Source organism: Epinephelus moara, chromosome 11 (assembly GCF_006386435.1).
Source record: "Epinephelus moara isolate mb chromosome 11, YSFRI_EMoa_1.0, whole genome shotgun sequence".
Classification (NCBI taxonomy): Eukaryota; Metazoa; Chordata; class Actinopteri; order Perciformes; family Serranidae; genus Epinephelus; species Epinephelus moara.
Genome location: NC_065516.1, coordinates 36,261,939 through 36,273,280, shown reverse-complemented (window position 1 = coordinate 36,273,280; position 11,342 = coordinate 36,261,939). Strand labels below are relative to the sequence as shown.

At 40.1% G+C, this 11,342-nt stretch overlaps 1 protein-coding gene across 1 annotated transcript; it reads right to left on the bottom strand.

Annotated features, from left to right (window-relative positions):
* Window positions 1-294: 294 nt before the first annotated feature.
* Window positions 295-9,989, bottom strand: LOC126397365 (uncharacterized). The gene is made up of 15 exons (XM_050056074.1): window positions 9,751-9,989; window positions 6,699-6,818; window positions 4,770-4,995; window positions 4,538-4,613; window positions 3,990-4,243; window positions 3,804-3,893; window positions 3,551-3,633; window positions 3,325-3,384; window positions 2,895-3,100; window positions 2,671-2,764; window positions 2,356-2,503; window positions 2,105-2,202; window positions 1,859-2,003; window positions 1,313-1,433; window positions 295-822 (listed from the first exon to the last, which is right to left on the bottom strand). Exons 1-15 carry the CDS (start codon window positions 9,987-9,989, stop codon window positions 533-535), a joined length of 2,250 nt encoding a protein of 749 aa, XP_049912031.1. The 3' UTR covers window positions 295-532.
* Between the last annotated feature and the right edge of the window lie 1,353 nt (window positions 9,990-11,342).

Sequence of the window (11,342 nt, the reverse complement as noted above, 5' to 3'; positions counted from 1 at the left end):
CAATAGCCAGTACAAATAGCCTACTAGCCCACTCAATCAAAACTTGAGGGGAATGTAGTTTCACTTGATTAACTGGTGCAAATAGCCTATTGTGTATGTGTATGTGTATGTGTTATGTATTAGCTACATTCTCCATTGACCCTCCTGCTCTCAGAGGGCGCCTCAGTCAGGGTTTCTGAGGTATGAACAGTTTATAATCATGACAGTTTATAATTACACTTTGCATAAATGTATATAAAAGTATTATGTTAATCATTTAATAGACTAGTTCATTTCAGTAATTACAAGAAAAGCTTAATGTGGAAATTAAAGGTTTATTTCACATTACTCATGCCATTATGTATGGTTTAACAGACACAGACAAAGGCAAACAAGTGTACAACACTGTGGTTTATAGTCAATTAGAAAATGTGTTGGCATAACTTCAAGTCCACTACATTACTCGAACCTCACTCACACAATAGAATGAACTATCATGGTATTTATATTCGAGGATATAACGTGTGGGCTTACACACATGAATCACAATGCATCACTCTCTATCAAATCCTTCATATTTAATGGCTGTTGTCATGACGTTTTTGAACGACTCATAGTCTGACATGTGTGCAACGGGGAATGTTATGGTGTCCGTGCAAGCACTGACTGTTGGGTAACAGATTGTGTGGTTAGGCATGTTGTGACAGTCATGGTCAAACTTCACTGTGATCTTGAAGTTCTGGCGATCAGAAAGAAGAAGATGTCTGTGGGCTTGACCCGTAATCCACTGCATCACTGAGGGTACAGTTGGGGTGTCTTCAGACATGGCATCTGGTTCAGCAACTTGGAAAAAAAATATCTCCAGTCAGTATATATATTGGCTTACATATGATGTAATGCTCATTGAGTTTGGTAATCTTTGGTAACTGGTAATCTTTTGTTTTCTGATTTACTCCCCTTCTCTCCTAATATGGTAGCCCATTATACCCAACCCATCATACTATTGTCCCATAGATGTTGAGGATTTGCCACAACCTTGCGGTTGGCGATCCAAAAGACACAGCTAGCTACCCAACTCTCTCAAGCTCAGCACCGTAACTCAAACACCAGACTGGGTCGCTGTGGAGTGACAAACCCTCATGCCAAAATTAAACTAACCACCCTCTGGAGTGGCGGCCCAAATATGACTCCCCTATGGAATCCGGACATATTTGGGATCATGGTGGGCAGCTGCATCAGACACCTGATACTTCGATCGCAACACCACTGCGGACCCCTAGAGTGGAAATCTTAAATCACAATCAGCACTTTCAATGAGTAGTTGTAGACATACCTTCCAGCTCGTACAGGAAGTCTTGAAAGTGTTCAAGGATCTGGATCTCCTTGCGGTGCTTGTTGCAGCCCCTTTCGCTCATCTCTGGCGCCAGATGGGAAGTGATATAATGAGAGTCCACCTACGATCCAAACATAATGAAACTCATTACATTCTTCTAAAAGTGTCAGAAGAAGCAGCAAAAAGGAAGAAAGGACGTACCATGGTATAATAAAGAGATGGTCCAAGGAAGCTCTTCAAGAAAGTGTATAAATCTTTTATTTTATGTGGCTTATATCATAAATCATCAACATGTTTCAGCCTGACGTTGGCTTTCATGAGGATGTAAGCCGCCTGGAAAAAAAGGCATTTTAAACATTCTTGAAGAGCTGCCTTGGACCATATCTTTCTTATTCACCTTGGATACCTCCTCGTGAGTAAAGAGCACCTTCATGTTTTTCGATAAGTTTACCTGAGGAAGGAATGCAGCCCTCTCCTACCGATTTTTTCATAAAGGAAATACCATGACCTACAACTATGCTATAGCAACACTATTGGACAGCATACCGACTCGTCGTCTCCAGCGACGAACAGACTGCGGCACTCTTCCGTCTTTGCCTGCATCACTTGGGAGAAGTCGTAGATGTCCAAGCCCTCACGGAGTTGCTGAAGCATGGGCATTCTTTTCGTCATGACATGCAGGCCGATTGCTCTGAATACAAAGAAATCAAAAATCATTCATCTCCAGGGCAAGCAAACCTTTCCTTTGCCATACAGTTATATCCACATAAGTATTTTTTACAGTGTTCCTACCTTAGAATGTTCTCTTTGTGTTCCATGTCGATCTTGCCAGTATAGCCACAATCCAGAATGTCTGCAGTGTAGTCGGTCAAGTCGGACGCCTCTGCAGCCTTAAACGCAAATTAAGAAAAAAACTTTACAAAGTGTTGATTCAACTGTAATATCATTTTGGAGGATAGTTGGTGAACTTTAATTGTATAATACAATAATCAACACATCTAAAACTGTTTTATAATCCAGTCAGTCCTAAAATTTAAACATACTGTGGTTATTAGCGGTGATAAACTCGGGTCCAGGACATGATCCAATGAGAGCTTGCCAGATACTAGAAAGTCGTAGCACCACGGCTGGAGGAAACGTGGTGCAGGTCCACCTTGGGCAATGCTTGTAGCAAAGATTTCACCCGCAATCCTATAAAAGAGAACATGGGAGTTAATGCAGAAAGACAAAGAACTTCAAGCTTTTTAATCACTAGGCTAAAGATTGTAACAAAGGCTACAAATTAATGAAAAAAGAAAGCAATGTATAACCCATTGCCCCACCCCACCCCTCCCATCAAATCCCATCACTGCAAATACCTGAAGAGCTCTTCAGCAAAGTCATTCACCGAATATTTGGGCATTTTGGACTTCCCACCTTCAAAAAGGCGTTGCTCAATCCCAGATACCATTGCTTAGAATCAACAACAAAACAATTAAAACCATTAGACAAGACAACACAAATGTTATACTGTATATTGCCAAATTGGTTTTTAAATGTATTTCCCCTTTTTAAAATTAACTAATGAATGGCCACTACTCACTTGTCAGAAACTCCTTTCTAAGGGCCCCTGTATCGATCCCCGCTTCTCCGAGGAATTTCATCCTTAAGGGATTAAGTGGTGTAGCCTTTTGTTTACGCTTCCACATCTTGAGACCTCTTTCGAGCATATTATGTCGAGACACACACAGCTCAAAGGTCTTGCTGAAATCCATCTTTGTTATCAGCCACATGACCACATCCTCCTCACTGTGAAAAATAACACATCTGAATAACCCTCTCATTGTATACAAATACAGTAAGGTAGAGGTCTCACCAAAATGAAAATTCAACCATTATCTAGTCACCCTTGTGTCAATGAAGAGGCAGGTTAAGGCAGCTCCATTTGCACAAGGGTGTCTAGATAATGGGTGCATTTTCATTTTGGGGTGAACAATCCCTTAAAAGCTACATGAATAATAACTCGGACTTACCATGAGATATCATCCATCGCAGTATGGAGCTCCCTCTCAGGTGAGGTTGTGTCCTTAGTTCTATAAGGATAAAGGCATTAATGTACAAACAAATCCAGTTCATGTCAGCTCTCCCCATATCATTCAACCAAAATAAATAATTAACACAAAACATATGACATCCTGAGTGCACACAGCAAGACACCCCCCCCCCAAGACAGAGCATGAAGAAATAGGTAACCATTACCTTTGGCCACAATGGCTGACATGTTCTTCAATAAGCAGGACGGGGAAGATATTGCTACATATAGGGCACTGGACATCCTCTTCCTGGATGGACAGACAGACACTGTATCTCTGTGAAGAAATGCTGGTGTGTTGCGACTCTCACAATCACAGGACAGTTCAGCACAAACAAAAGGATTAAGTACAAGGCATTAACATCTCCTACATAGGAGACAACTTCTCAAATATGGTTAGATATGTAACAGTTACTCCACCTGCTGAGGGCAGTGGTCCTCTTCAGTCTGCCCTGGCACTGGAGTTTGCAAAAATTCAGAAAATTTGTTGTTGTCATCATCAGAGATCATCTAAAAGATTTAAGCACATTTCAAGTTTAAGATATTCATACTCAGTTAACTTTAGAAATTTAATATCCCTAAACAAAGTCTAGAAAAAAAATTCACCTGGCTAGCACATTTTCGGTCATGTAGAACCAGCATTTGGACTGGCATCTCTACAAAACAGTGTTTGCAGCTGGCCTTTGGCATTAAAGCAAATTCTGGGGCATTTGCTGGGAGTGGTGAGAGGTCCAACTCATCCTGAAGAGGTACTATGTAAAGAGTGCGTTTCCCACCATCTGAAATATTCCGGAGCATAGCACCAGTGGAGCCCTCAGCCTCAAAGGGGATTGCAGACATTTTTCTCCTCCCATTTCCACCTGGTAAAATTAAACATGATTGAAAAAATGGATATGCGGAATAACAAATAACATAGCATTTATGTAGTGCTTTTCCATCAATAAGAAGTTTGAGGTGCTCAAGGCGGGGGGGGACATCATCACAACCAATGTGTAGCTCCCACCTGGATGATGTGAAGGCAGCAGCTAATGCACACTAATGCTCACTGTAGTGAGAGGTCATGAGGGAGTTGAGAGCCCAGATGTTTGTTACCATTCTCTGTTGCATTACCCATTTTACATAAATGAAGTGTCAATTTACATACTGCACATTACCTCCTGCTTTGTAAAGCAGCCACCGGTTCTGCAGCTCCACCATTTTGGGGTAAGTGGCCTGCAATATCCTTAACAACTACATTGAAAGAAAAAATATTATTTAGACAGCGATTGAATTTAGTTAAACAGTGAGGACATTTTCAATGTCATCCTGAGGACAGTGTCCACATGAAAGGGACAAAAATTATATTGTCTAGAACTACACAACTACAACGTGATTGCTTCTGCATACCTCCACATATGTCACATCGCTGTTAAGAGAAACCGTCCTCCTTCCCAGTCCAGCCTGCATGAAGGCCAGTTCATCAGACGGAAGAGGCGCAAGTTCTTCATTCGAAGAAAGTAAAAAAAAATGTATATCAAAAGGCTTCGATATTTTTGGGTGCTTCGACGCCAAGCTACCGAATCCACTTGTTGATGGCCGTTTTCGACCACCCCGGAAAAATTCAGGGAAGGACCTGTATAATTGAAAAATAATAATGATTAAAGGTACTTAAGACAAAAACAGAATATGGATGTTGCCAGACTTGTTACCAACAGGCAAAGATCAGGCTACACAAAACTACCTACAAAGCCTACGACTAAAAAGCTAAAAAAAAAACTGTTGTGTGCCCCAGACTGGCTTCATCACTCAAAATAGAGGGGTGCATCTGAAAAAAGTACTTAACATTAACCATATTTTACCGATCTAAAGGACTCATGGTGGAGGAGGCACTACAGCTATTTATATATCCACGTGTATGTGTATTAGTGCTCTGCATTACTGAAACATAATACAAATGTATTTTTTTGCAGACACTGAGGGCTATGTATACGTTATTTATCTGACCCGGTTAACCCTCGGGGGTCGCTCATGTCGGATACCACATGAGACGACTCTCGTTACTATTTTCAGAATATCTCCGGAAAAAAATGATGTATAGAACTTGATTGAGCAATACAGGGTTGAGGTTATACAAGCATTAATACACAAGGAGACATGCCCTCCTTTTTACACAACAAATGTAGCTAAACCCACCATCCGGTAGTAGTAATTTGTGCATGCCGAGATTTCCCACATAGACGTCCCCCTAATGATTCGATACATCACGTAGAATTGCATCTTAGAGAACATAACACACGTGTTAAAATATAATGAAGATGACGGCACGTATAAACGCAGCGGCTTGGTACTCTATGCTAGTGCTAGCTACTAGCTAGTACTGCTAGTGCTAAGTGCTGAACAGAATTTCATTGTATAATGTACAATGACAATAAAGTTGTCTAATTCTTATAATTAAATTGTATTGTTCGCATTCTTCTCTTCGTCTTCTCCGTCGTCTTCTTCCTCTTCTTCTTCAGCGAATAATACACAGACCAACTTCCAGTATGGACTTCCGGTATGGATTGGATATATGGCGGCACCCTTGTCTGCCATCTTGTCTGCAGCTGGGTCCCTCTCAAATAACGCAGCGCATCTATGCCGGCGAATCGACCATGGTGGATGAATGATTTAGTTGAATTCAACTCCCAAGACGATCCTCACCAAGCTGTCAATTCGATTGAGACTGGCCAGTAGGAACGTGGTCCCGCCCATGACATTATTTTCGCAGCGAAAGCAAAATCCTGACACGAGAGCAAAGACTTTAATGTTTTGAGAGAAACAATTTTTTTCGAGAAAATGTTTTCACACTGATAGCAAAAAAATAATATTTGAGAGTAAAAAAAAGTTTTTTCAATTTTTAAATCTCAAATTATTATTTTTTTTATATTCTATGACAAAATACTTTCTCTCAAAACTTTTTTTAGTCTCAAATATTATTATTTTTTGCTATCAGTGTGAAAACTTTTTCTCTCAAATATTTTTTTTTCTCTCAAACATTTTTTTTCTCTCATATTTATTTTCTCACATGTAATAAAGACACAAATCTAACTCCATATGCTGCTAGCAGGGCTAAAATGAGAATGATTCTACACCCAAATTTTGGATGTTTCTAATGAACGTTTCCATTCGATGCGTCCTCTGTGGATCCATGTGTTTCCTAACTAAGGCCTACTCACTCCTCCGAACAGAATTAGGAGAAGTAAAACATCCTTAATGATGATGGACCAGAGTGGAAGGATATGAAATGAAAGAAATTAGAAACTCTGCAGTGTGCAAGCTTTTGTTGTCTGTCCATACCTGAGAGGATCCTTCAGTCCAGCCGACAGCAGCTTCGCTCCTGAGTCTCCTGGATGATTGGAGCTCAGAGCTGAGGCCAGAGAGGCACAGCCTTCCTCTGTGATCTGACAGCCTGACAGACTGGAATTAGGAAAACATTGTAAAATCAGTGTCGGCAGGAAAACCCCACACATTCTGACACGAATATGAACCTAAAGCAAGATGGGCAGGATTCAGATGATTAACTTTTTTTAAAACTTCTTACCAGTCCTGCAAAATTCACCTCAATTCACCTAAAACACACATCCAAGGCACACCCAGAGTACACTGAAACAATCACTGTAATTGCTTCTGTTATTGGGTTATATACATTTCAACACACTGAAAAAAATGTTGTTGTTGTTTTGTTTGTTTTTTTTAAACTTCACCTGAATATTTTCTTGAAAAAAAGTGCAAATGACTAGAACTGGGAGGTATTAGCTAGACAACACAATGGGGCCACATCATGAAGCCTCACATAGTCCAAATACAAAGCAGATAACAATCTCAGAAAAACATATGTAAAATGTTTATTTTCTATGATATTGTGTCCTGGCACTTCTAAAATAAGAGCTTAAAACAATAAACTGAATCTGCGATTATTAGTGAAAAACTAAACACAGACAGAAATGTCTGTTTAAGAGCTACTGTATATAAGTATAACAGTCTGTGATGCCAGTGACACATTCAAAACTGCACTTGAGGTCAGGAGTGTCATTAGTCGCGTTTCCATTACAGTTCTGCGCAAAATAAATGCAATATTTCTAAAGTTTCGACAAAGTACAATTGACCTATGTCTAAGTCCCGCCCTCAAACACAATGAGCCAATCACAGTGTGTATAGCCATTCCCATACACTGGGACATTCTCTGCCTGGACGTCCATTGAAATGCATTACAGAAAGTCACTTTGTTTGGTTTTATGAGCTTTTTCTGAGATTTGAAGTTTAAAAATGGTCAAACGGTGTGCATGGGGTACATGCAACTCTGACACAAGGTATCCTGAGAGGCTGGGCGACCAGGTGTATTTTTTACACTTTAAACCACATCTCAACCGAGAAAAGTGTCTCCTTTGGATAAAGTTGTGTGGTAACGTTAGACCACAACATCAACTCAACGTGAATAAGATTAACAATGATGTCTACATCTGTTCTAAGGTAAGTCAACATTGTGTTTGAGGCAACATATTGTCACTTTGCTGGAAAGAAATATAAAGTTATCTTTAACATCTCTAGCTAACGTTAGCTAAAGTTAGCCTAACGTTAGCTCCTAGCTGCGTTGTTCATCATGTCACCTTGTTTGCTGGGAGTTCATTAGCCTATTTTGTTCTAGTTTTGTACTTTGGTGATCGTACATCATTGTTAGCTGTTGTCCAAAGGGCTCTAGTTAAGCTAACGTTAACTTCTGGAGCTTAGCTTCATTAACTTATCTGTAATGGCAGAGATAACAAAGGTTGGCAAACGTTATGCTGAATGATTCAGTGTAAATACTGTAGCACCAAACTAACGGAGAGACACTCTTGGTAAAGATGGTAAAAAGGCCGTTATCCTTTTCTCATATTCTGAGCCAAAAACCTTAACTTCAGTGGCACTTTAACTTGTTGTCTTTGATGGTGACGGCAACCAGATGCGGTTCACAAGCGTACACTGTGACCTGTAAATTTTGGCTTGTAATTTAAGCTTTTCATCGACCTTCTCAACAATAAAATGATGAATATATCCCTCCAATGCGTAGTTTAGGCCCTTTTGGTTACTTCTCAATGACATCTGATCGTTATGTCCCCAAAAATCATCAGTTGCCTCCTGTGAAATGCCGTGTACTGTGACACCTGCCATAGCGCCGGTCACTGAATGTTGATAGCTTGTCCTAGTGAGTGGAGGGGGGCGTGGCTTAGCCATAGGTCAATTGCGACTTGCAGGTGTTTCCATTAAAAGGTGTTTTGCTTCCAAACCATAATTCTCATAAAATCTCATCCCACGAGACTCCACGTTGTTTGCGGAAGTAAGTGCTGTTGCAGTAGTCTACAACTGAAGACGAAGAGAGCGAGTGGTATTCCAAAGGCAAAGCCCTTATGTGTGGCAGCGACCACGGATAAGGGATTTCTGGGAGAGGATCGTGAACAAGGAGTTCACCAATGTCGTGTCCGGTGACATATATTTGCGAAAAAAGTGTTTCCATTACACTTTTGCGATATACCTCTATATCAACACGTCTGAGAAACCACCTCATGAGACCGTAAAAACATTTTCTCGATATTTGAGAGTTTTTTCGAAATGTAGGTGTTTTCATTACCAGTTTTTTATTGCGATATTTAGGTTTTGCGCATTTCTAGGGTTAATGGAAACGCACTTGCTGACTAATAGATGCAAATCCCATCAGGCCAATTGCTGACTACTGATAAGCTCTGGAACAGAGAAAGTGAGGCAGGTCCTTCCTTTCAACACAGGCCGTTGTTGGCTATTGTTGCCCATAGTGACAGTATAGAAGCTCCTATTGGCTCAAGTGAGGTGACAATCAAAAGGTCAGCATTTAGCCACCATTTTGATGGCAATGAATTGTCACATTTACATGCAAATAGGACGTATTGCGTACACTAAGAAGAAAAATGTGATGTTATTATGACCGAAATTATGCAACGGCAGTTTGTGGATATCTATGGATGTAATAATGTGTTTGGACTAAATAAATTACCTAGATTTAAATCACCTGGCCCTTTGGGAGCATATGAACACCATTTTTTGATGGAATAGAATAAATCTGTGGGTTATCATCACAAATAGTAGGTGAGTCATAACTGTTTGTTTGTTTGTTGCTCTCCTGAAAGAAGCATTTATTAAACCTGCTGTGGGGGTTGTATCTTGAATGGTCGGCAATGAACCACAAGGAGCATAGTTTTCTACTGTTAGGTCATCTGAGTACATCACATAAACACAGCAACTACAGCAGTTGTTTACATATGATGATCATCAGAAAAAACTTCACGAGGATCCACAGACATGGAGTCATATTAGCGTTAACAAATACATGAATACAGACCTGAGGATTTCAAGTTTACAGTGTGAACTCTTCAGTCCATCAGACAACAGCTTCACTCCTGAATCCTTCAGGTTGTTGTTACTCAGGTCCAGGTGTCTCAGACTGGAGGACTGGAGGATGGGAACTGAGTAAAGAGCTTCACAGCTTCTCTGTGAGAGGTCACAATCGGCCAGTCTGTGAGAGGATAAGCAAATGAACACAAACAAAATGTTTAATTTCTTATGTATGAAATTGAGCATATTTAAAATTGTTCATATGTCCACTTAAAGAGCTTTGTTGGAGGCCTCTGAAGCAGAGTATTTCTTCAGGTCAAATACGTCCAGATCTTCTTCTGATGACAGTAAGATGAAGACCAGAGCTGACCACTGAGCAGGAGACAGTTCATCTGTGGAGAGACGTCCTGAACTCAGGGACTGTTGGATCTTCTCCACTAGAGAACGATCATTCAGTTCATTCAGACAGTGGAACAGATTGATGCTTCTCTCTGCAGACAGATCCTGTCTCCCCTCAAACACACACTGGAACTTATTTTTGAAATTGGATTTCAGTTTTCGCTGGCACTCACGAAGACTCTCTGAATGAATAAAACAAACATGAAATCAATGAGAGGTGAATGTGAGTTAGGAAGTGTACACATTTCTGTTTTCACAAAATCCTCTCAGCTCAAGTGACAACCAGGTCCTGAATAATGTTATAAATACTGTCAAATTACTTTGTATCCCTCAACAACAACTGATGTGTTGTGTGTCCAAGACATAACTCTATGAACTCCATGATGCCCAAAGAAACCAGGAGGTGGATGACTTAATTACAGAGGAAGATAATATTACCAAGCAGTATTTTACACTAACTCTGTGTGAGCAAACTTCAACCAGAAAAGGCACCAAATGCAGGACTGTCTGCCTGTGTTTCTTGGTTTGGTAACTTCTTCTATAATATGCCAAGGTGCAACACAAAATATGCTTCTGTCTTTGTAGATAAGAGGGAGCTATTAGCCACAAAGCTAATGCTTGCTAATGTTTGTTGAAGTCCTTAAAACATACATGTTTGATCTTTGTTACATCTACTGTATGTTTTTAAGTAATGATTATGACTTACCCTCAGGTTCTGATATGGGTTTTGATAGATTCTCCGTTAGCTTATTTTGAATCATCTTCCTTAAGATAATTTCGGTCACTTTAGTAGTGTTTATAGTGTAGAACTGCACCATCAGATCCACTGTGTCCAGCCTGTCTGCTTTCTCCAGTCGACTTTTTGGGATCACTGGGAATCCTTCTAGGACCTTCTGCTTCAGGTACCACTTGAAAATTTTAAACTCCTCATCTCCCAAATTCTCCAAAGTTTTCCAAACATCTTCTTCAGGTGTCGCCATCTGCCCTCTCTGTGAAGATACAAATGATAGATTGTTTTCAGATACTACAGTTTGTAATGGTTTGTATCATTTAATGAAAGCACAGACTAATAATCGGTACGAAACAATGTATGCTGCTGCACATATTTTCTGACAATCAGCCACTGAAAGGAGTTAGAATTAGACATTCTGATAGTCCTATTTGATTGTGTGATCTACATGTGAGGATTGTGTTTTCTGA